This window comes from Lineus longissimus, chromosome 1 (assembly GCF_910592395.1).
Source record: "Lineus longissimus chromosome 1, tnLinLong1.2, whole genome shotgun sequence".
Taxonomy (NCBI): domain Eukaryota; kingdom Metazoa; phylum Nemertea; class Pilidiophora; order Heteronemertea; family Lineidae; genus Lineus; species Lineus longissimus.
The window spans coordinates 4211287-4237074 of NC_088308.1; the positions used below are offsets into that span (position 1 = coordinate 4211287).

At 41.9% G+C, this 25788-nt stretch overlaps 5 protein-coding genes across 6 annotated transcripts; 3 read left to right on the forward strand and 2 right to left on the reverse strand.

Annotated features, from left to right (window-relative positions):
- The first annotated feature begins 222 nt into the window (after positions 1-222).
- Positions 223-5788, forward strand: LOC135498031 (neo-calmodulin-like). The gene is made up of 6 exons (XM_064788164.1): positions 223-500; positions 1207-1246; positions 1521-1664; positions 2147-2274; positions 3053-3164; positions 3464-5788. The coding sequence occupies exons 1-6, from the start codon at positions 498-500 to the stop codon at positions 3511-3513; spliced, it is 477 nt and encodes a 158-aa protein (XP_064644234.1). The 5' UTR covers positions 223-497; the 3' UTR covers positions 3514-5788.
- A 3892-nt stretch (positions 5789-9680) lies between these two features.
- On the reverse strand, positions 9681-10258 carry LOC135498033 (histone H1E-like). The gene has a single exon (XM_064788180.1). It carries the CDS (start codon positions 10256-10258, stop codon positions 9695-9697), a length of 564 nt encoding a protein of 187 aa, XP_064644250.1. The 3' UTR covers positions 9681-9694.
- Positions 10259-15911: 5653 nt separating this feature from the next.
- Positions 15912-17744, forward strand: LOC135496850 (galactosylceramide sulfotransferase-like). Its single transcript, XM_064786405.1, has 2 exons — positions 15912-16048; positions 16451-17744. Exons 1-2 carry the CDS (start codon positions 15912-15914, stop codon positions 17742-17744), a joined length of 1431 nt encoding a protein of 476 aa, XP_064642475.1.
- A 1820-nt stretch (positions 17745-19564) lies between these two features.
- On the reverse strand, positions 19565-23341 carry LOC135485858 (protoheme IX farnesyltransferase, mitochondrial-like). Of its 2 annotated transcripts, none has more exons than XM_064768181.1 (7): positions 23286-23341; positions 22801-22959; positions 22124-22562; positions 21641-21765; positions 21264-21334; positions 20747-20979; positions 19565-20420 (listed from the first exon to the last, which is right to left on the reverse strand). In XM_064768181.1, exons 2-7 carry the CDS (start codon positions 22936-22938, stop codon positions 19987-19989), a joined length of 1440 nt encoding a protein of 479 aa, XP_064624251.1. In that variant the 5' UTR covers positions 22939-22959; positions 23286-23341; the 3' UTR covers positions 19565-19986. The 2 variants fall into 2 exon arrangements, with proteins under 2 accessions (XP_064624251.1, XP_064624262.1); XM_064768192.1 differs by lacking the exon at positions 23286-23341 and adding an exon at positions 23074-23247.
- A 3-nt stretch (positions 23342-23344) lies between these two features.
- Positions 23345-25741, forward strand: LOC135485865 (ribonuclease P protein subunit p21-like). Its single transcript, XM_064768204.1, has 5 exons — positions 23345-23474; positions 23951-24051; positions 24253-24341; positions 24777-24908; positions 25139-25741. Exons 1-5 carry the CDS (start codon positions 23388-23390, stop codon positions 25447-25449), a joined length of 720 nt encoding a protein of 239 aa, XP_064624274.1. The 5' UTR covers positions 23345-23387; the 3' UTR covers positions 25450-25741.
- Positions 25742-25788: the final 47 nt, after the last annotated feature.

Below are 25788 nucleotides of genomic sequence, written 5' to 3' on the forward strand. Positions count from 1 at the left end.
ATGGAACCCCGGTATGTGCTGATATGTATGCAGGGTACATACCTACATAACATAAATAAATACATGACCTGTCACTTTGCCAAGAGATATAGCTTACTTTGTGTGCAAGGTATCTTCTTGGAAACAAAGCCACTGTACCTACTCATAGGCCTTTACGTCCGGAGATTTTGTCGAATACATGTAGGCCCTATATAGAAATCATCAGAAGCCTTCTGATCTCTGAGAAAACCGTTGTGAGAAGAGGCTTCGATCAAAGAGTGCGACTTGTGACGTAATACCGACATTTTCGACATTTGCGAAGAGTTGTGCTTGGTAAGCCTTGAAGGGATTCCAGAAGGTTTAGTCGTCCGATTTCGAATGGATAGTGACCCATGACAAACATCTTCTCAAATTTATTAGGGAACTTTCAACATTGGAGACTCATCCCATGATGCCGAAAAGTTTAATTTTCCGTTTCCATTCAGTTCAAAAGTCGGGTAACCGGTGGTGAAATAAAGATGGTAAGTAGAACAATGAATAACGCCTCGCTTTGGTACCTCGACCACCCAAACACCCCATTCTCGACCCCACCCCACCCCACCCCCAGCCACCAAAGGCATGCAAATTGGATTCGTGTTTGCGTGGTCTCCACCACCGACCCGCGTTGTGAACTGGGTGTGGCATTGGGCTTGAGAGCCAGTCTGCTGTCCAGGCGGAAACAAAGAAACGATCCGGTTCTCTCTACATAAATCTCTAGACAGTAATTGAACAACAGGGTTGGAATATCCAGGGTGAGCTAAGTAATACTCTCACATTGCAATCAGCTTATTTCTTTAAAAGGATCAAAGTAATGAGATGTACATGTACATGCATACATTTTTGTTTTTGTTTGCTAGAAGCAGAGGTTGAGATAAGGAAACAAGATAGTTACCCCTTTTTTTATTACCTAGAAGATGGTCTTGCATGTATTGATGAAAAGGTAGCAGCCCCAGCTCTATACCAGCATCCAGTCGTCAAATAGAGCCTCAGAGCCCAGTGGTTACACTGCAGCTATACTACGCAAGAGACTCTCAAGCGCCCAACCATAACTGTGGCACGTAAAAGTTTTTGACAACTTGGAATTTAAAATTTGAACAAACCTGATCTTCAAATTTTTTCTTCACCCAGTTATGTCATTGAAGGCGTCTTGATACGTAGTTCAGTTCTTGTCTTCGTCTATTATTTTAGGATAAAACCACTGGCAAGTTGACCGAAAAAGATATACAGGGTAAGAGAATGCATGCAGTAAAAATCAAAAAAGAGCAAAAATCCAATAAACACGATTTTTAGTAGTCAGTACTCTCTTTTTTTCGGAATATTGCTTTTTTAAAGGTTGCGCGTTCTTGGTAGTCATTTTAGCAATACATGTCGTAAGAATGAGTGTGTTGTTCACACAGTGTACAACATTTGTAATCTGAATGTTAGAGGGGCTCTAGGCAGGAACCAAGTGGTCGAATTGATTTACAGTACACAAAATCTTAATAGGGGTCTCTTTTTTCTAGAGCTGAAAACAGCCTTTCGGTTGATGGATGACAACCATGATGGTTACATCAGCGCCAGTGAACTCAAGGAAATGATGTTCAAACTGGGCCTGAATATAACCGAGGATGAGGTAGACAGATTCATACAACAGGCAGACTTGTCAGGTACGGTATAACAAAAGTCCCGGACATTTGCAGTCCACGGACTTGATGGTCCAAAGTACAGAAGGAGATGTATCATGATTTTTCAGCGTCGTCGTCACCACTGCAAAACTAGTGACCGATAATTATATACGCGTCGAATCATTGGATTGCCCGAGGCTTCACCTGATCTTTTTACCGCTGCTCCCGTGAATTCAGATTTATACCCAAGCACTGGCGCGGACTGTGGGAAACAGAAGTATATTTAAACAACACGAGACACTGCAAGGGCCGGGTGGCGTTTTGCCGGCGTCTTAGCAAACGCAGGGGAAACCGCTCTTGTGGAGTCAGGCCATTAATCGAACATACATTGCGTAGAATTTTCCTGACGTCATATCAGTTCATCCGCATCCTCGTTATGGTTTTCTGTATTGGACATTTTCTTGTCGTTCTCACGCCGCGCCCTGCCCACTGATTGAGGATTTTCGTTCTCTCTGTATTTTCAGGCACTGGACTGGGCGTAAGTGAGACAGACTTCTTGGAATGGATGGCGTCCCGGTGCAGTGACGAACACACGGCACTTAGAGATGTTTTTATCATATTTGATAAGAATGGCGATGGCTTAATATCAAAGGTAATTGTATTTATACCGATCTTCTGATCTGGGTGAATGTGCTAGTCAAATGAAATTCTGTCTCAACAAAAAGTCTTTCATCGGGCAAAAAAATTAGGCTGTTGATCGTCGGTGATTGGGTTCTGTAGAGGAGCTTGCACCTTGTCAAACGGCATAGGACGCTTTTTCATAGTATTTTTGGTTCCTGCTTCACCGGCTATCGAACGCCAGGAGATTATACTGATTTTTCTTGAATACCGTTTACTAAACATTGTGGCTTATTTAAGTCGAGCAAGCTTCCGATGTATCGAAGGAGTTAAAGAGCTGTAGGCCAACCTCAGTTATGCACAACAGCTGTTACGCATAGGCTATATATTTTGTAACAATTGACAGAAAAACAAGTTTCTGCTTCTGCCACCATACAATGAAATTTCCATCCTGGTGAGAACGTCTTGATCTGGCTTCAAAGTAACGCAAGCGCATGTCCCCAGGGCTAAGTTGTTCAAAATAGCTTTAACGGAGACGTTAAGTCTTAACGTGAACACTTTAGTGGGTTTAACTGAAAGAGATAACGCCCTTGAAGATACTTAACGTAACCGTTAGGGATAACGTGACTTTTGTGCTTTTGAACAACTGGGCCCTGGCCTATAAGGTTTGTGGGCAACGTGACGTAAAGTAACGGGAAGGCCCCTTGCGCGAGATGCGAGACGTGAAATGCTATAAATGTGAGAAAAGCCGCTGTGCTGTGCTATGCATGGTTAATGTTAGAGGTCTTTCTTAAAAAGGCAAAATGTTTCAGGAGGAATTAAAGAACGGCTTGGAAGCGATCGGAGAAAATCTAAGTGAGTCTTTACTTGATGATTTATTCAGAATGGCGGACTTGAACAAGGATGGATTTGTCAACTTTGAAGGTAAATATGATATATGTGTTCTAGAATAGCCTTTATAATATGGTATTTGTAAGTCCGTCCGAATCTACAGCCATTGCTTTCTGAAGCGAAGCGCCATAAGCCGTTATCAGAGTAGAGAGAAATGCGACAACGGACTGGGAGGTAAATTACTCACCGCCCTACTATCAGCCACTGGCTTGAGAAGGCGGCATCCTGTCCTCTACCCAACGCTTCAAGTGGATTTGTGGCAGTATGGTCTTTCGTTTCAAACCATACACTATCTTTCATCTCTATCTCGATGTATACTTCTTTAATTTCAGAATTTGTAATCATTATGTCTGAAGAACGAGGCACGCCAATGTGTATGTGAAAGCGACACGTTGCTCTTATAGCTTAAGTGATGATGAAAAGTTTTGAGACAGGCGACAATCGAAGCAAATTAAATGCGTATTCGCCCTGATGTGCTTCGTAATGCATATAATGACTATGATTTATAGCTTTTTCGGCCGGCATCCAAACAGACTAGCGATTGTCTTCAGCTCCGCCTGAAAGAATGGCAGCGAAGTGGAATAGACAATGAAATTGAAGCAATAGTTGATGATGCTCCACTGATGAAAGAGACGACCGAGTTCATTGAGAGTAGCAGCATAACCCGGATCAATCGGTCGCTGCGTTGCGATTATAAAACTAGTCCATGTGACGGTGCTGGGCGTCATAAACACGAGATACATTGCTGACACGATGAAGAGGTTTATCAGTGACTTTCTGTCCTGGTTCTCTTTTGGTTGGACTCCCGTCTTGGTAATGTTCCGTCCTGATAACACAATTCCCAGAACAATTAGAAGGTTTGCGATGAAAATTATCGCACCAGGGATGAAGTAGAAGAGAGAATTTTCAAGAAATGTGAAAAACAGCCACTGTTTGGGATCATAGAAACACTGAGATATGCCGTCCACTTGCAAGACGTCGCTTAGGATGGGCGTATAGAGGCAGATTAGACTTAGTGAGACACACATAAGAATTAAGAAACATTTTCGTCGCGTTGCAGTGATGCTTGAACGTTTTAGAGGGAACCAGACTACTACCGCCCTCTCTAGAGAGAATATAGCAATAATCCAAGCAGAAATAGATTGCAGAAGCAAAAATAAGTAAAGGTGGACTTTGCAGCTTAAACTTGACATTTGGAAGAGATTGATAGAGACTCTTCCATTTGTGACAGCGCTTAATCCCTTCGACAGCCAAAGGGCCATTCCAACGAATACGATGCAACAGGTATCTGTGACAGCCAGGGTACTGAGGTAGTGGATGGTGGCATCATTGCGTCTCCTCACTCTGTAGAAGACTATTATGGACAAACTATTGCCAACCACACCAACGGACATGATCACAATCATCACATAGCCCTGTATGAATGAGATAACATCGTGTAAAATCAACCTAAAACCATCTTCAGAAATATGAGTGTCCGTTGCTTGAACTGACATGTTCATGATGGCGCGACACTACCTTTTGCGGAACAGCTTTGTAGAATGCAGTCCGTGGTTCAGTCCCTTTTTCGTGTTGTTTGGGCTTGGATCCCATTTACTACTTGTTACCATAACCTGGCATGCCCTCTGTAAGCACTAAGCAACAGGTTTCTCAATGTATACGTGTTTTTAGCTATACCGAATTTCTCCGTGATTGACAGACGGCCTACCCGATTCACTTCTGTCCGAAAGCGATCTGAAGTCTCACCTCGATCCTCAACTGTGATTGGTTAAATTCTGAAGACTGCACCGACACAGCAAGTTTGAGGCATTCCGATTGGGCAATATGACCGACAAATGCTGCTTTCGCAAATCTCCGAATACGCGTTGGTTGATATCCCATGTTGGATTATTGATAAAACTGCGATACGGAATGACTATAGAAATGAGCATCAGCTACCGTACCAGCTATACCTCGCCTTGCCTTTCGCTGTTATTTTGGTAATGCAATAATGTTTCATCCAGTCTCCTAAAATATCCACCCTTGAAAACTCGAAATAGCTCCTATTGTTCGCTGCTGCTCGATATATCACAGTCATTTTCTTGAACTTGTGCTAGATCATATTTGGCCACTATATGCTCATATACATGAACATTAGATTATCATAACTCGCACATATTATATTTGATTCTTTGGCAAAATACTGCTTTATTCACAAAATTCTTGACAAAACTATACCTACCGTCAGTCACTTTTGAACTACATGTAATACCCTTTCTTGTCGTTTCTTGTCGAGGGGGTCAGGGATTTGAAACAAAAACGGTGCCCCACCGCGACCAAAACTTTGAGTCAGCCCTGGTGGAGGTTTTACCAGCCGTCTGCTCAAAACGCGGCGTGAATTACAAAATCCTTGTGCGTGATACGCGACGTTCGTTGGACGCTGCATTGTATAAATGTGGAGCTAGGCATATGTGGTGATAAAATAATGTTGCAGTTCATTCGGTTTAACTTACCTAGTTTAACGTTGAAACGTTCATGTAATATTTTTGTGGACAAGTACCATGTCCTTCCTCCAAGGCGCTCACTGACTGTTTTAGCTGTGAATTCCATAGCGGAGGGATAAGGTACCAGTCCAGCATGTACTAGCAAGGCCAATAAATTTGGGGAAGGTTTTAGCATAGACTTCTTCTTCTTCCGAACACATTTAAAGAGAAACCACGAGACTCAGGACGTTACGACGCGGGAACGGACCAAGACATAAGGAAATGATCAGGCGTCACTGCCTTGGGAGTGTAGTTGGAACGAGGAATATATCATCCGATCAAAGCAGACCCAGTGCCCTTACTGTACATAGTGAACCCCCCCCCCCCCTCCCCCTCCCAATCGGATCCCCTAGCTCTGACCTGTTCGTCCCATTTGACGACGGCTGTCAATACTATAAACTCGTCAAGAGCCGTCGTAACCTACACGACGCCATGGCGGGCAGAATGGCGCACCACCTGTTTGAGAAGATAGCATTTTATTTTGGCGCTTTTCACTTTTTTGATGACGTGAACAGAGCTATGAACTCTCGCCTGAAGGCACTTCCACTGATACAGTACAATAAAAAGTTAATTGTGTTATTGAGATAGGCCAACAGTCCAGTACTGGTGTAAAACAACTTCAGCCTGGCTACTGTGTAGATGTCCTCTCCAAGTTGTACTCCATACATTCTGGCTATGAGATAATAAACGCATGCGGGTAGGGTTAAAGCTATAAACATGAAACTGACAGTCAATAACATATAGGTGGCGCTAGTTAGCTTTGCCAACTGTCCCTGATCAACGGAGGAACCGCTTTGGAGTTTTGTGCGTTTCGTTCGACTTCTGACTATCTGTGAGACCATACAACAATTACAGAACGCAATGGCGGTAAAGGGAATTAAAGATGTGGCGAGAAGGTCTAGCCAGAACCAGTAGCCAGCCCAAAAGTCTAAGTAAGCTCTGGTTGAAAATCCGCATAAGAGATTGGGCCATTGGTCTGTTATAATGAAAAAAAATAGAATATGACAATCAAGGAGGCTGAGAATTAAAGCGACGAGAGAAATGGCGCATATTGTCCATTTCTTGGTACAGATACCGCGTGCTTTTAGTGGGTAACAGACCGATATCCATCTTTCAATGGTGACAAGCATGATAATCCAACTGGCGAGGTGTTTTGAGACGTAAGCGGCGAATACTTGAATGGGACAGCCTGCGGACGTCAGAGACCGAAGATCAATGCGAAAACCCCATTCAAGAAACTGTCGCGGCAAGCCACCCCAGTACAAAAACGATGTGTCGGTCACAGCCAACGTCACAAGCAGTATTCGGGTAGAGATATTACCAAACTGCCGCTTCAGAAGCACGACTATCGTCAAACCGTTTAAAATAGTGCCGAGTAAGAGTAAAACCGGCGAAAGATATATCCACAGCATTTCGTGTATTTGCCACTCCAGGACGTCTTTAGTGGTCAACGAAGTGTTTGAAACTGACCCTCGTTGGCCTGATGAGTCAGTGGTGTACAACGTCATTGTTGTCTTATCTTAGTTTTCCCATAGTATGCAGAAGATATGCAAAACAACTACTGTTGAGCACCGAGGTGAAAAGATTTCTCTAGTCGAGCCATGTGTAATCCGGTCCCATAATCAGTTAATAACAACGACGACATCTCATTTTAAAAACAGAGCTGGCGAAATTAACGACATCCTGAAGACACCAATTCGGGACCTCATGCCTGTACTCAAGTAATCTGTATAAGCTGTATATACAGTTTGCGCGAATTCATAGCCTCGGTGAGTCTCAGGCCGACCAGACGACCGTCTGACAAGGATGTTCATCCAAACATGGTCGTATACTGCTGATCCAACCTTGCTGGCAAGCGGCTAATGATTTTGCTCGTGCTAATGCATGAAACTATGTAAAATACAACTGAAAATGATTTCTGACGCCGGTGTACCATTCCTGTTATGAGAAACCGACACATTTTATATTGCGGCTGGCTGCGCCATTGTGCAGAAAAACCAAATGAAAACTAACTAGCATCACAGGTGTTTTAGCTCTGTGGAAAACAATGGTACACGTTTTGGACCAAGCTAGCATCATATTAATTTGTAATCGGGTGCTCTTTGAAACGCCGATTTTTAAACCTTGGTGTCACATCGCAATGTGACCGGAGCAGAAAGGGCGTGTAGCGCGAGGAACCGAACACCCGCACTTCTTTATTGTTAATAGTAGCACACTCTTTTTACGCTTATTTCGGAAACAGTACTTAGGAAAATTGGTGCAACAAGATATGCAATCTACTGGAGAATAGTATGACTAGTTTTATAACGGTATTTGTATAATATTCTTATGTAGTGTCAAGAGGAAGGACAGCAACGGGTGGTGTGTCCATTTCAAAAGAAAACGTTTTCGGCGAAATGGCACACCCTAGCGGTTATGGTTGGGACCAATACCCATGCACAGCAACACAACAGAGACAAGACCACAATTGATTTTTTAAGCCTTTTAGCAGTTAAATTGTCAATGTTTGACCGCGACGCATCAAAGAACGCGTCAAGTAGTGAAACTGAAATTCGGATATGATATACGGGTTAGTCTTGCGAGTAACTGGTGCGATGGAAATTGGTGATTGACCACGGAAATTTTTTTATAATCGACAAATTAGACAGACTTTGATATTTCCACTGTTTTCAGCCAACTGGCAGAAAAAACTCAAAACACGCCCCCTATTACCCAATTAGCAAAATTCGAAATTAATTTTTTCATCAAATAATTTCTTTATATCTGTAGACTTGCCACAGCAAATATTTTTTCAATACCTCTCCAAATATGTACTTGAGAGTAAAAAAACATGCACTCGTCTAATTGATAGGCCTCGACCCTCCAACCTATGAATATTCATTAGCGGTCTTGTCTCAATGAAGGTACATTTCAGGGGTTAACATTTTGAGATTTTTTTCAAACTAATGTACATGACATCCCACAACTCTCCAACAAAGGAAAGTCATATCTGGACATTTTTGGAGAAATGAGAGACATTTCAAAGAGTGGTACAACTGTGCCAAAGCGACGAAAGAGGACAAAATCGACAAAAAGTCATGATTTTGCAGCCAACAGCACCAAATTCAAAGACCTGCCCTGGCCAGAATATGCAAGCTATGGAGCTGAAAATTTAGGATGTGATTTAGGAATATCTTTGCTGCTTAGGGCACAACTTTCAGAATCAAGGCCTAAGTAGTTTCAAAGAAATTACAAAATGAATGGCAACACAACAAGACTTGTAAAAATGAAACCGAACTTAGACCGAGGTTAGGTTGACTCTTATTTGGGTCAAATTAAGTTTTTTTCTCATTATTTTAGCTTGTTTTGACCTTAAATCATCAGCAATACAATATTCTAAATGAATTAGAGTGATTTGAGCACATTCAAATTTTTCACTATATTGACCCAAAATGTAGTGTAAATAGAGACAAGACCACAATTGATTTTTTAAGCCTTTTAGCAGTTAAATTGTCAATGTTTGACCGCGACGCATCAAAGAACGCGTCAAGTAGTGAAACTGAAATTCGGATATGATATACGGGTTAGTCTTGCGAGTAACTGGTGCGATGGAAATTGGTGATTGACCACGGAAATTTTTTTATAATCGACAAATTAGACAGACTTTGATATTTCCACTGTTTTCAGCCAACTGGCAGAAAAAACTCAAAACACGCCCCCTATTACCCAATTAGCAAAATTCGAAATTAATTTTTTCATCAAATAATTTCTTTATATCTGTAGACTTGCCACAGCAAATATTTTTTCAATACCTCTCCAAACATGTACTTGAGAGTAAAAAACATGCACTCGTCTAATTGATAGGCCTCGACCCTCCAACCTATGAATATTCATTAGTGGTCTTGTCTCAACACTACCGAGACTACATTCAGCCTCTGGTTTTCGTATCGATATTTCATATACAAGCGACACAATTGCAAAAAATTGATCTCTTTTTAATATTTGGGGTGGCCCTTATAAGGGCCGTTGGGTCATGGAAGACGTCGCTTCGGCGGACACACCTTACGCCTTTTTGGCTTTGGTGGTCTTAGCTTTTGGCTTGGCAGCTTTCTTAGCGGCAGGTTTCTTCGAGGGCTTAGGGGCGGCTTTCTTGGCAGCAGGCTTCTTGGCAGCCTTCTTTTTGGGACTCTTCTTGGCAGCTGGTTTCTTGGCAGCAGCCTTTGGTTTGGTGGCCTTCGCCTTCTTGGGAGTTTTCTTGGCAGCAGGCTTCTTGGCAGCTGGTTTCTTGGCTGGTTTCTTGGCGACCTTGGGTTTTGGTGCAGGCTTCTTGGCGGCGGCACTGAGCTTGTAGCTCCCCTTGACCGGGACGAGTGCACCTCCCTCTTTAGTTGCGGCAGCAAGAGCAGCGTTGATCCGTTTGTTAAGCTTGTCGATGTCTACTCCCTTGTAGTTGGCAGCGATGTGCTTCTTAATGGCGATCCTGGATGAACCCTTCTTGTCCTTCAGCGCTTTGACGGCATCGACAATCATCACGGCGCATTTTGGATGGAGGGCAGGCTTGGCTGGTTTCTTTGCCTTCACAGCCTTCTTGGCTGGCGACTTAGGAGCAGCAACGGCATCAGACATCTTGATTCTCTCTGTATCTTTCAAAACTCTTCGAACGAATTGAATTGATGATAATGACCAGACGGAGCGAAACGCGGCTTTATACCAACATTGCCAGGATTGCGGACGTAAACGAAAGCAGTGCCATATTTTATATACAATGTCGCTGCTCGTCAATAGTGATCTGATAGTTATGTGTTAGTATCTTTTTAGAAAAGCTCGTTTTGTCCGCTATTTGCGTAATATTTCGCAAACACTTTGATTGAAACTTATAGAAGAGATCATATTCTATCACTATACTACGTAAAATTATGAAAATTTATAGCCATTAGTAAGAAAATACAGGTTGAAGATTGACAATTATGGAAATTCTATAAAGACATTTTCATGTTAACTCAAAAAAATACCAAATTATGACAAAATATTTGTTGAAATTTACCATTATTTACATTCTTCTTAAAGAAGAGACTATATTCCATCTTAAAATAAAATATAGAAGGTTTACCCGAATGTTTTGATGGATTAATCGCGATTTTAATTGGGCACTACAAGCACATAATTTTCGAGATCGGACGCCATTTCTTGATTTTCAGAACTGAATTGGGGCAGTAATTATTTCCCTGAAACCTTGCTATTTCTCTGATGTTTTGCATGTAAAGACATTGTAATGTTACTCTTAATGATGTTGAACATGTATCAGAGGCATATTAGGATGAGTATAATAACCGGGTCGAGTTTATGGCAGTTCTCGTAATCCTGTCCATTGTCCAATACTGGCAATAGGCTTTCATTCTTGCGGTTTGGCTGAAATTTTGATTTTCAAACTCATTTCCATACAAATTTTTACTCTTTTAGCGTATCAATATTGATATAAATGGTGTCACTATTCAGTTTAAGCTAAAAGAGGCCTGAAACCTCCACATCATCACCATCACTGAAGACACTGGTGTGGCAAGAATGGTAGTCCTGGGACTAAAAGTCCCAGAAATGTCGGCCCACATTCTTCTATTTCCCAATAGGTTTCGAGGAGTTGCGAACTTCTTCCATAATCATAACTCAAAGTGCCTGATGAAGTGCATGTAATTACTAATCATCTGACACTTTGAGGGAACTGTCGTATCCAGAATCATTAGTGCACGGGGTGTGGCAGTAAAATGACCCTGTCTTCTTCTCGGTTTATAGAGTCTGCCGACAACAGACGTGCCGCGTTGGGTTCTTAATTCAAGTGCAATTTACTGATTAATTAATTTATCTCTTAACTGTTCAATAAAAACAGCTTTTTCGTGTATTATTCATCACAGCCAATTAGCTAATTAGTTATCAGTACTTTGGTAATAATTATGACGTCAAACTTATCCATCCAATCGTGTCTGTTTATTCACCTATTTCTGACATCACATTTGTTTGTAGCGAATCAGAATTGAAGCACTTGGACCAGCCTCAATCTCGGGATATAAATTACAGTAAGGAGACAAATTGTTCACATTGTCTTTCTAAATATTTCGATACCATTAACCGCATCACGTTTTCAAAATGACACAGGAACAGGCCACTTGTCATCGCAATGCACCTCATTATGGTAAGATCCTACTTCTTACTGAACTGCTTGCATTTGATCTTCATTTATCTGTATCCCCTTTTTGATATACATGTTGATAACTAACTCATTGTTTATCGGAAAGGCACGTCAGTGAAAATGGGTTCCTGAGACCACCCGTTTGAAAAAAAGTATAAGGCCTTCATGATCACACTGGTATGAAACCTCAAATATCAAGATGATGTCATCATGGGTTTTTGTTCATACAGTGATCAGTCTGTCTACGCACGGAGTAGATTGAGACGATATTGCCTGTTTGATATACTCAATTTAAATTATATCGCCATCTTAATGGTTTTATATGTGATGATGATGCAGAAGAGACCCATGCAGTCATTCATGAGAAAGTCCAACGTTTTCATGCAGACATACATTTCTCAGCCTTTCTTCTATCTGTGGATGTACATCAAAGTACACAGCTAATTACATGAAAGTTTGCTTGATGCTCAAAACTTAGCACCTAATTATAGATTGATAATTGCAATTTACCAAAACATTTTGGATGTCTGCGTCAACGGTAACCCAACACCTTGCTATTATCAGGCAATCAGTTGATAATAAATCGATTGGCTTACCAATCCTGATGATGACCTATATAGTTTACATAAGAAGTTTCAAATGTAGCCTTATTTTTAGTACATGTAACATGATTTGCCTGACAACCTCCGAAGCTAAAGGCTTCTCTATCCATGTCATCCTTACTGCGTCATTTCGGTTTTTTCCTTAGCCACAGTGGATACGGTTTATTAGTACCGATGACAAGCCGGAGGTGAGACGCATAGGTGTACAGTAAACACGGGCAGGAGCCGTCAAGACCTGACATATTCAAAAAAGGGGATCACAGCTGGCTTTTTGACATTTTTTTAGGCTATATTACAGCCTTCTGTAGGTAATAGTATAGATTTCATATTTATCTTTTCGATCTCTAAATTTTATTCCTCATTTTTCAGCATTCGTCGTATCGAGTCAATACGAGCCTAAACCACAGGTCCTCGACACCCGCAGCCGCCGCCGCCGACCGAAAACACAGTACGAGCCGCAAGTTCTGGCGAGATTAGAAGCTGCGTTCAACACAAGTCGATACCTCAGTAAATCGGAAAGGAACGAACTAGCCAGAGAAACGTGCATCCCCGCGGACAAAATACGGGTAAGGATAAGAGATTTGGCGATCCTTTAGCCTTGTTCGTCCAAATGTCAGTGCCAAGTCAGCATGCGCTCTGATCAAAAAGTCTATTACGGATGAAATCAAACCCCAGTTTCCAATGCGCGCGTAAATCAATTTCAAAAGTGACAGCAAAACAGGGGACCATACACCTTTTCCCAGCCACCTCGTCAAAATACATCTTCACTACGTCTACTAATCACTGTTTTCCTTTATCGTTTTAGATCTGGTTCAACAACCGACGGCGGCGTGATGTGCGGCCAGAGTCCGCCCGATCCACTTCCTTGAAAGATTTTGACATCATGCTACCACTAGCGTCCAACGTCAATCAACACGACCACCGAGTTGCGAAAACCATGAAAGATGCGTTGATCAAACAACTGCGTAAATGTTCGGGAGGGGGAGGGGCGAAACATCTACTCGAGGATGAATTCCGTCACAACTCGTTGAATGAAGATGCCGGGGCAGAAGCAGAAAACTTGACGACGTTGATCTCTCGGATGTATGAAGATTTCCAACTTGCTCCGCCTGTCCAAGCTCCTGCTGAACCCGTCAGACAAGAACCACCTTACGTACAGATGTCAGCGGTTGTTCCGTACGTTGTCACATCGTTCTGGAATGTCGTTGAGGCTGTCCCGTACTCGTACCTTTGTCCTCGTGGATCCGTGATGCTGCCACCGGTAGCGCCTATTACAGAGGTTGATCCAGCTCCAAACCACCGCAAACAACCCACTGTCACAACAAGACCACAGCAAGCGTATCCTAATCCACAGCCAGTCGTTCACTACCCGTCCAATCGCGCCCGATATGAAATCATACAGCCATCTCGCTCTACTGTCGTACCACAACAGTGCCAACATGATCTGAATCAAATATTCGCCAAGCAACGAGAAACCAAGGTTGCTACACTTCGCATCCGAAAACGACACAGTAACGTCCGCCGAGCGCTCTTCCAGACGATGCGAAAAGTCCGCCAAAATTTCATCCGCAGCCGACAAAAAGCCAGCCGACAATCTGCCGCAAGACGCCTTCCGTTGTATTTGCTAGATGATGACGAGGATGTATTCGATTCGTGTGCTCAGTCTCCGGCAATGAGTGGTGTCTTCCCTTTAAATTTGGAATCAGACTCTGGTAACTAGATCGAGACTTTACCCAATCCTATCGCAGAAAGTTACTATTATTTGTTTTGTCTGTCTTTATAGGCGCCTTCTACATGTCTTGAACTAGTTATCATGAACTACCGTAGCTTGCAAGAGTTAATGTGCGGTTGGCCACAGCACGCAAAGAAAAAAACACTTAGACTAGTGGTTGTACCAGATTCTTTCGATAAAAAGAAAGACTCTGGACACCTATTGAAAGACTCTGGTTGTACGTAACATGTTATGTGTTCCAATAACTTTTAGTTTTGACCAATGTCACAGCCTATTTGAAGGTAACATCATAGCATCTTTGATTATTGTAACTGTTTTGCCAAGGAACATTGTAACGCTTTTAGCATCCTCAGATTCATGCTTTTTGATACTCCCACGTATGTCATATATCACTGAATTTATATTTCGTCATTCTGTCGGACGCATTAAGATTTGCGAGGTTGGGTCAAATTGTTTGCAACCATTCTAAGTGATGTACCTACACATTTACAGTACATGTATATCCAAAAGTCCATTTTGTACATTATTGTTTTGTTGTTTTTTTTCGAGAATACTGAAAATAAAATTGCAGAAACGTATAAGTCGATCATTTCAACATCTCTATTTTTTCGTTTTAAACCACCAAGCTCCGAGTCGTTCAAGGTTACCAGAGGTTACGCCCCCAGGCGACTTGCTGTATATGTTGGATCTTAATTCCTTTCTAAAGGAACCAACTTTTTTTTCGTTTGGACTACATTTTTTATACTGGAAGCCGAGTGAGGTTTGGATTTAAGGGGTAAACGTACAGACACACAACGTGTATAAGTCCGGGCGTGTCTGCTCCGCTCGCTTCATCCCTTTATGGCAACTTCCCATGTCGGTTTGGCCCCAGGGGGTTTGGCTACCTCAGCAAACGCCTTGTCCGGGCGCGGGCAGACAGGGAGTTGTACACCTCCCTGGTCTGGGCAAGTTGAAATTTGAATCAAAGGTATGGAGTCAGTAACAACAGACCCACCAAAACCTTCAAAGATCTGTGCCTACGTCACGATGACCTGCTGCCAACCGTTTCAAAACACAATGCGTACTTTATTTGTATAATCCGTTTCCAAAAGGCTTATTATGTAATTTCTTAGGGTGACATGGCTTCATGCTTTTACATGTAGCCATGCTCAGGGCTAAAAAAATCTATAGAGTTGCTTGTAAAGGGGTTTTTACGCCGATACATTAAACAGAATTACTGTCTCATATCTGCTATGAAAGGACATTCTCGATGAAATGTGTCACACCGTAGTTACCAACTAGGAAAAGTGGTGAGTAGCTAATTCATGATTGTAACAATGTCCTTCGGTTTTCTTCTTCTACTTTTTCAATGGTTGACGCTTAACAGTCACAACCACCGAGATATTCGGTGGCGGGCCCCTGCAGCCGTCGTGGAGCGCCTTAAGTCCCGGTATAAAGTAGATGATTGCCTTTGAACCAAAATTGCTCTCCGCGACAAGCTTCAGGGTCTTTGACCCGGATGGGGCACACAACTGACCCTGGTGTAAAGTGGTTTCACGTGACGTCATTACCTGCCATGCTGGACAAAAGAAAGCAAGCCCAAATGACCGAGACAGTATTTGATTAAGTCTAGTCTGGTATATTATAAGTCATTGTTCTGTCCTCCAACATGGCTGGCTGTGAAACACTCTATCCGAGGATGCCTCCCCAACGAGGTCCATCCTCTGTCGTGACACTATAGTCAGACGTATATATACTAGGGTGGCTTTTTTCCAGCGACCAAGGATGTTGTTATGCCGGCCGTTGTTGCGATGCTTGCGGGTCCTTGTGCTGGCCCTCTTCCTTGCCGCTGCAGCCCTGCTCCTACTCTCCTTCCAGGACCACGAGAAGGTGGAACAGACTGAGAGACAAGTCGTCGTCAGGTAAGCAGTTCAACAATTCGGCACATTACCACGAAAGATGTAAGTGGAGTGTGTCTCTGGTGCCTCCTCCAGTTCTATGAGCGACACAACACTATCGGAGACACGCTCCGCGTACAATATTGACCACGTTTTTGTGGCTCTGCTCTCTCGAATTTGCTGGTCTTGAGTAGTCAGATAAAAAGACACGGAACACATTTTTTATACGAGTTAGCGCGTAGACAAGACTCCAAAAGACACACTAAAAAGTAGGGTCAACTGCAAAAACATGGGACATCTTTCGATCAAAGAAATGAGTCGTGTTGCTTCTTTGGATTAAAGTGCTGTGCAGAATCAGTGCCGTCACACCGAATAGTAGTTATTGTGAATCTTGAATAACAAGGCCCATCATTTCTTTCGTTTCAGACTACAGACGCCAAGTCAGCCAAAAAGTTTATGTGTCGAAAGGAGGTTCATCAGCTTCGTAAAGGTCCACAAATGTGCCTCGAGCGCCATTGGGACAATTCTCGTCCTCTTCGGTCTCAAACACAAACTGAACTTCGCCCTGCCGCGTTATGACCAGGGCCATCTCGGTTGGCCTGCGCCTCTCCGTCCGGAACACTTGGATCCGCACGTGGCACAACCTATTAATATTATCACTCATCACATGGTCTATAACAGAACGACTTTGAAGAAACTCATGCCATCGGACACAACATACATAGCCATTCTTAGGGAGCCATATTTTCAATTCAAGTCCGCTTTTAACTTTTTCTTAGTGACGTCGCAACTTGATATGACATCCAAGTCGCCCATGACAGAATTTTTAGAAAATCCGCGCAAGTTTGAAAAGCCGGTTCATTTTATCTATAATGGTAAATATTTCGGTGCTAAGTCAATAACAAGGAATTTTATGCTGACGGATCTTGGTTTTTCGTCTGAGAATTCGGACAGTGAGACTAAAATTCGTGAATATATTGATTATTTGGATGATAATTTTGATCTCATCATGATTAAGGAGTATTTATTGGAGTCTCTTGTTTTGATGCGACGCCTGCTGTGCTGGGACATCCGAGATGTTATCTGTCGCTATGTCAACAGAAACAAAAAATATAAATATAGACCAGACGATGAGAACGAGGAGAAATTAATGAAACTTTACAATGAATGGAGCAAGGGTGACGTCATCCTCTACGATCACTTCAACAAAACGCTTTGGAAAAAAATCTCCAATGAAGGCCGAGATTTTTGGCGCGAATTGGACTATTTCAGCGGCGTTTTGGAGAGGGTGGATGATTTCTGTAAATATGTCATTAATGATAAAAATATCACGAAGGAGGAAGGGAAGAAATTATGGACGGTTTATTTGCATATCCAGTTGTCTGATTGGAATGAACCGTTTACTATTACGAAAATGGAATGTATTCGTATGTCGGTACAACCTTGGCAGTATACAAAAAGTCTTCGGAAACACATGAAGTGGAAAGATACTCTCTATGAAAAAGATACGTTGAGAGGAAAGCAACAGGGGATGGAAGGAGGTGACGAGAAAGAGGATGACATTCATAGAAGTGATGAACAGAAAGCGGGTGGTGGTGCTGATGAAAAGCAAGATGGCGCCGGAGACAAGGATGGCGCGAAGCAGGCGAACGATGACCAAGATGCTCAGGTTGATCTCGAGCATGAAGATGAAAATGATGATGGCGATCAAAAACAGTAGATTGTGATTTTTTTTTGTCTTTCACTATAGGTTGCAATCACAAAAAAAGATTAGCATACCATGGCATTCTGTAATTTCAATACAGAACCTGACTGATCGACAGCAGACGCAATTCGCACTTAAACACCATCCGAGGTTTTCATTGTACGATGTGCGAAATCCGAGCACTTCTTTCTGTGGTTTGACGGAAACCGAGCATTCCAAAATCTCCCTATATCTCAAGTTTACGGACTTTTAAGTTTGTACAGTTAGTACTAATACTTTTTATGTCAGGTTTTTTATCTCGAGGATTGCGTCATTCTTTACTTTGATCTTTTAGCAGTATTTCACTACATTGTATCGGGTTTACACTTAGATTTGCGCCAAAAGTGCCATCGTCCTTTTTATGTCACTTGTATCTGGTTTATTTTTATCCTGCAAATAATTATGACTGTCATTATCTCACACGGTTGATTGCTTTATTCCTTGTACCAAGAAATTACGGACTCCGGCTTCGTAGGGATGGGTGTCCAAAGACTGCTGCCCTGTCCCATGTTCACTTGAGACCTTGTGACACGCCAGACACAAAATGAATTTTTGTTTGGCCTATTTGAATGTTCCCGTTGGTTGTGCCAGGGAACATGCAATGGAGGCAATGGAAACAACGCTACAAGGACACAAGTTCACAAGGGAACACCTTATGGATAGGTAGGCAGCATCGGCCTATCTGTAGCCTAGTGCAAGACGTTGACAGTTGTGAACATATATTTCTTACCTGATAAGACATTTTGACTTGCCTGTCTTCCCAGAAGACCAACATGTCGTCTTGAAGAAGCTGACCTGAATCTTAAGGGAGTCGAATCCACCGTCAACGGTACAGCGGTAATTGCATGTACATGCACGTATTGAATCTGTGAAATAGGACAGGATCCGTCTCGACTTTTAGATGTCGTTATCCTGGCTTACCAGGTAACCGGCCTATATTGAACTGCCGCACCGGTCCACTCCGAGGCGGTGCTATTGTCTGGAGGACGGACGTCCTTGTATTCCCTCGGAGAGATTGTCACCTCGTATATAAGGGATCAGCGCTTTTAAGGATTGCAATGAAATGTTGGAATTAATGAAACTACGTCCACCTTCAAATCTTTGACAAACGTCTTCTGAGATGAGACAACGTTCATGACACAGGGCCCTGCTGAGTTTAGGAAAAACTTTATGATACATGTATTACGTCAACATCTGGATTGTGCTGTGGGTCATCTCTGATGAGATATGGTCCTACCCTGGTGTGGGAGAAGACAAGACTTACTGCCTGCAAACTTAGGTGTTTCCTGCTAGCAGATAGGATGCCGATAACGATTTTATTTGAGACCACATCGGGTGGGTATTCGGCTATATTGCATGTAGTCTTTTCTCCAGGCTTCCACATCTGTCACAAACAGTTCCAGCTCAAACATCTCAAGACTCAGCCCAGATTCACAATAAGCCTACTATCACATCCAGAAACAAGTCCCAGTCCTTATTGTTGGGTTGCCCACAATGCAATGAAAGGTCCCCGTCACAACCCTGTGGACAACCAGCAGCGCAGTCATTTCTTGACCGTTCTGTCCTTTAAAACTGGAGGAGACACCTCCTAGAAGTACGAAACATGGTCCCTGTTGTCTTCGAAACTGGGTGTGACATGGTTCATTTTCAATGAACTGAATGCCACATCTGGGTACAACATGGCTCATTTTCAATGAACTGGGTGAGACATGGCCGATAGAGTTCAAGACATCAGTGCATCTTTGGGCAGTTTCTTTGTCTAAATAAACAGTTCTAACAAAGATGTCCTAATATTTACATGCCATTTTATTACGAAATTATTAACATAGATATCACACAATTGTTCAGTTTGCCACACAAACATGATTTCACAGACAGATTGTTCCTTGTCAGTATTCCAACAATTAGCCCTTCTTTCAGAAAGTGACAGTCCATACCTAAGTACTTATGTGGGCTGCAAGGCCAAATCCTTTAAAATTCATAATTATTCTTCTGAAGGTCAAATTTCAGACTCATACTCTGAAAAGAACCAGTCTTGAATGTCCTGGGATATGATATGGAATGATTCTTTTCCTACGCTTTTGTTACCCACTAAACATATTGCACAAACTCCATACAGTTTTCTTCAAACATAGGAGTGTACACAGCCAATTTCTCATAATTACTCTACAATCGATATTTCTAAAACACATCAATACACTGAGTAACACCACTATCATCAAGAAGGGCTCAGGACTGCTTCTGTTCCTGTACCAACAGGTATTGACTCTTCCGTCTCCTTTACTCTCTTTTTACTAATAAGCAGTAATAACATGAGTGCAGGGAGATGCACCAAGCTGAACCTGAATAGCTTCCGACTCGTATTACTGTCCCCTTGTTTATAAAACCTCCACGCTAAATATGTAAAGTAAAGATTCAATGGTAAAGAATCTACCGCAAACGTCCACGTTGTGACATCCAATATTGGGGCCAATGTGCATAGTCCTATCATAGCCGCACTGTGGCGCAGAGCAACACGTTTACATAGTCCTGGATTGACGACCGACATCATGCGATAGCCAGCTCTTGAATATTCTGGACGTAAATTCCAACTCAAGGCGTTGAAGTGTGGGAACTGCCAGGAGTAGAGTATGGCACCGAGTAAGACAGCCCCTGAAAGTGATATGGAGCATTTGAATATTGGTCATGACCACCTTACATTACTGATGACATGTATTTCCCAACAATAATGGAACTTAGCATTTTTAAGAACGTCTTTTTCCAAGGGTTGTTGACTTCAAATGTTTGGATCATAGAGATTTGTCAAGTCCTGCACTAGACCTGAGCCATATCTGAGAGAAAGAATCCAATAGAACGACTGATAGTTCCTCAACTTCAGATGGAATTTTCACAGGAATGAAGTGGAACTATTGACACTGTTTTACTAAGTGATATCTTGCCATCTAGCCAAGGAAAAAACAGAGGAGTATTTGACCCACCTATATCCAAAGATCCTGTACATGCTGTCCAACCCATCACAGGAGGAATAGCTCCAACTACAGCACCGATCCAAGTGTTCGTAATGGAGACCCGCTTCATTGGTGTATAGGCTAGTGTGTAGAGAATGAGATTAAACGCTCCCAGTCCAGCCGTTAATGGGTTAACACCAAATGTCAAGATCACCAGGCCTAAGGCTGCTGAGGTGGTTGCAAATCCAACAGAATGGAGGGGGCTGTAAGAAAGGAGACGATATTAGAAACATCTTTGGTGTTCAATCTTATGAGCTATCACTACATGGAATAGTGACAATCACAACCTATAATAAGTTTCTCATTTGCAATGGACAGATTCTTTGCCCTGGCACAGGCACAAGCTGCAAAGAATTTCTCTTTTAAAACTCATTGAACCGACACCCCAATCCCGGTAAAGTCGCACGCCCCGAGCCAGAAACTTGGCCTGAAATGAAAATACTGAAAATAGTACAAGTTTAGGTGAGGTTTTCATTGATGAACTGACCTGAGTTTTCCTGTGACAATAACTCTGTTCTTGGTTCGATTCATCTGAGAGTCAAATGGCACTTCAAAATACTGAAAATAACCAGGAAGTCAAATATTCATCACTGTTATTGCAATGGTGTTCAAACTTACAGCCAGTTTGTACTACTTGTGATAGTCATTGTACAAAAGAAGCAGAGGTCAGAGGAGTTCTTGGTTACAATCCAAATTTCACTTGCTTGAAATGTACAAAAGAGCTTCTAAGCATCAATCTCCGGGAAATGTAGCAGTCAACAAAAACAATTTCTTTGTTGCAAGATATTGCTCCCAGTAAGCTGGAACCCACTGGATTAGCAGACAGTTTAGGAGAAAATTCAAGTGAAATTTAAGTATACTGACTTGATTTGTTGCATTAGCCGCCGCTGATGTGAGCGCTGTTCCCAAAGAACACAAGATGAAAGTGGAAGGAATAAAGACTCCAGGTGCCATACCATAGCCCGCCATGGCGGTTATCACAACAAGCGCTGTAAGGAAAGAAGCAGGGTGTGTTGTGCTTTATCACATTACATCCATTCACTGGCAACATAGTAGGTCAAAAAGCGTTTCTATTTCCAACCACTTTGACAGTGAAAGGCCGCAGAGAAAATCTTCTGGATACTTTTGAATAGGACATCATAGACACTTATTTGCTTGGCAACACTTTAGTTATCAGCTCATCAAGTTGCAATGTAACAAGTAGGAATGATAAGATATACCACTTATAATCAGTTAAGACAATGTTCTAGGGGCAGAGAGCTAAACTCATAATAAAGAGGTCATCTCAACTCAACAGCTCATTCCAATCTTGGTATGTTTGCCTATTTCGCTGTGTAACTGTCTCACCTGTTAGTCTCGACTTGGACAACATCATATAATAGTTTGGCAACCGTCTCAAATCAAGCCTCTGTTCTTTCCACATGATCTCCTGTATCGACTCCACAGTGGGCATTCCCTCTTTCTTATCCTTTTCATTATACAAGTTCTTAATGTTCTCCTTATTCAACTTTATATCAATGATTTTGTTGGACTTAGGGTTGAATAGGACGAATTCATCTGTTTGCATTTTGAGGCCAACTTCTACCAAGTGGTTTGACTGTTTGATGAAGAGAGAAACTTTGTTGTCCAATTCCAAGGGGATTGAGAACACAGCCTTGTTCTCTTTTAATGGCTGACCAACAGAGGCAGGCTGCGGCTCATCTTTTATGAGAGAGGCATCCGTTTTTTCCATCAGGTTTGAATTCCCATTTTTTGATGATGGAACTGGAGCTGCACTTGTGGCGTACTGGAATTTTAAATAAGATCAAAATCATTTTGAGGCCAAATATTCAAGGCTAAGATTAAGAAGCGCTCTTCCTATTCAGGATACTGATCAAAGAGATTGAGGATAGGGACCCTATGTTTCTAACATCCAAGGTTAAACAATGCAAATTGCAAATGAAAGTGCATAGGGCCATATAGTGGCGAGTGAAAGGACGGACTATAGGGACACCACTCAAAAACAAACGATCAACCATGCTTACCCATTTCCGGATGACAGAATAAGTCAGTGGTCTTGAAGTTGCTGAAGTGGGGCAAAGACCAGTTGCTGGACAGCAAAGCGGATGTCTCAGAATTGCTTTTTGAGCGAGTTTTAAAATCAATGGTTTCATCTTCAACATGTTGACGAGCAAGGACGTTCCCTGAGAAAAAGAAATTGAGAGTTATTATCTCAGAAATCCCACTCATGTGGGCGTGTTTGTAGTACGACCATGTAATGTATGATCTAGTACATCAGGTACTGTACATACCGCTACCGGTATGAATTATGGCCATGCATTAGACATGTTTAGATTTCATGCCACCACGACGATCACATCGACTCATTTCCTTCAATATATGGTTTTTCATTTGGAAATCGACACACAGGGTATATTTTCCTGATGTAATGATGTTTACTCTATCGCCACATGTTATTGACAATGAAGAGTATTGTTAATTTATGTCATAATTCAGGAGAAAATCTTACGAAAGGTCACATCTTCCAAAATCTCACTCAGCCATGTTTTTAATCTCGTTTCCAGGAAGAAAGGTTGGCTGCAGACCAAATATTCACAGCCAGGCCAGGAAGATGGAGATGTCCGAGGAAAAAAGTTTAAAAACACAGAGAAAAGTGGCTTATAGGGAGTCATCACTGCACATGAATTATCTCTACCAGGTCAATAATAAGTATAGCATCTGTTTATGACAGAAAATTGGTTAGTTATCCCTGAGGAATTGGAATCCATTGCATTTGCAGTACACCATAGTAGGCTACATGCAACTTCAGTTCAACATGATAATAGTGAACATGTTCATTTCAAATTCTATTTCAAATTTCATAGTTTTGAAAACATGGCATAAATGGTATAGTCAGTAAGACGCTTTATATTTCTTGTTGGAAAAGTCGAACGTCTTCATTTTTCAGCACGTCTGCATGGGATTTTGTGCCTGCATATATGCGATTGCGAGACCTGTCCAAAGTTCGCCACTCCGTACGTGATCGGAGCGACATGGTTTCAGTATCATCCCTGTGACAGAGGAGTTATATTATTGCCATTTTCGAAGAGGCATACGAAATATCCAACCGTTGTACTATAATATACCCCTTCTCTTGAATGATATATCTTTTTACCGAGTAATCTTGTATTTCAGCTTGCAACATGTACCCTGGCTCAGAACCCAGAAAACACCAATTTGGTCAGGTTTTATTTACAAACCATGCAGTCCATTGCCAAGAAACTTGTTTTAAGGATGTAAGTTGTTGGTCAAGTTGTCTTGTCTCTCGTCGTAGATAGTTTTACTCTACACTGATACCAATAGTAATCCAGCAGTAGTATAATCAGTACTATAATATTTTTATAACTCACTTGCATAGAAAGAATACAACTGAGGATAGGTAGACTGTTCTCTCAAGTTGTTTTGTCAAATTATTTATTCAACCCAATCTGTTTCAGAGACCCGAGCATCAAACGTACTCTATGCAAGAAATGTTACATGCTGTTAGTCCCTGGAATCACTGCAACAGTTCGCATCAAGAGTAAAAGTAGGTTTTACAGCTCTTGCAAATATCAAGGACCTGCCTTTAGGTTGCCGAGGCTCTTCCACTTCTTTGCATTCAATTGGTACATCATCTAGTTCTGAGGTCTGTGGATATGTGACAAACTGCTAGTATTCATCAGGTCAGCTTTCGTCCCAGAACTCTGACCTGACTTCCAGTTCCTCTTGACTAGATGCCAGGCTTCAGACACACCCAGCAGAGAACCTATCTATTCTAATGTCATGATTTAATGATTCATATTTTTGTGGTGCCAATTGAAAACTGTCTAATCTCTGTGAGTTGTCCATGATTTTAATTTAATGTGTTTGATTAAATATTGGATGTGGAGACTTTCTTGCCATTCCTCTCATGAGAATTTACTATGAATGAAACCATGCTTTTGGCATTGAACTATTTCTAGCATTCCTTGTATTGTTTCAGAGAGCAGACAAAGGCACACAGTCGTCCAATGCTTGGAATGTAAGGCACTAAAGAGGTTCAACTCTAATTCTGATTATAAGTTGTGGACAGAACAAAATGAGGCTTGGGTTGTGAAGAAAAATCCAGAAAAAGGTAAGGAAATTGGCCTTTAATGTGTTGTTAGTATGATATTCAAAAAGCTGTAAAGTGGTAGTTCTATATTGTAAGCTGTCCAGATTAAAGCTGACATTTCAATACCAGTAGAAGATATATTCGGCATAGTAATGGGTGTCCTAGTGATAGAGGCAAAGGCAGTCATTTTGTTTGGACTTTAGTTTTAGGTCTGTTTGTGGAATCTTAACATGCCTCACTTTGCAATTCAGTGGAGACACCATCTTCAACGACAAGCAAGAAAGATAAAACTTTAAGCAAAGGCATGGAGGCTGAGAAATCCATGCCTTTGAGCACAGACGAAGGACCCTCCTCTTCTGGGAACATGGCATCAACTGTTGGCAAAAACATTGCAGCTGAGAGGACCCCTGTGGAGCAAGTTGAAACACCATGCACATCCACACCTCACAGGAAAGACGAAAATAATGAAGTGTCTTCTTCATCTACAAATGACAATGAAATTGCATCAACACCTCGGGGAAACGAAGAGTCTTCTCGATCCTCCAGCATGGACACTGGATGAGGACTTAGTGTGAATTAAGTTTGATACTTCGTGTAACTCAATCAGACCTACCTGGCTCCTGCCTGTGGACATTTCGTTTCTGGACCCAAAAGGGACAATGAGTTACGTTCCCTAAACAACATGACAGCGCATCACCGTTTCTGCAAAAGTTTTGATAGAGTTACGTGACTGGGGATGAAGCGATCAAGAAAGTCAAATCTGCAGTCTCTGTTACACCTAAACTGATAGTAGATAGAAAACATTAAAATTTGTTACAGTTTGATAAAGAATTCAGTTCATTATTCACGATTTAGTTCTGTTGTTCTGGTTGTACATTCTGCAAGTACATTTTTTGTACAT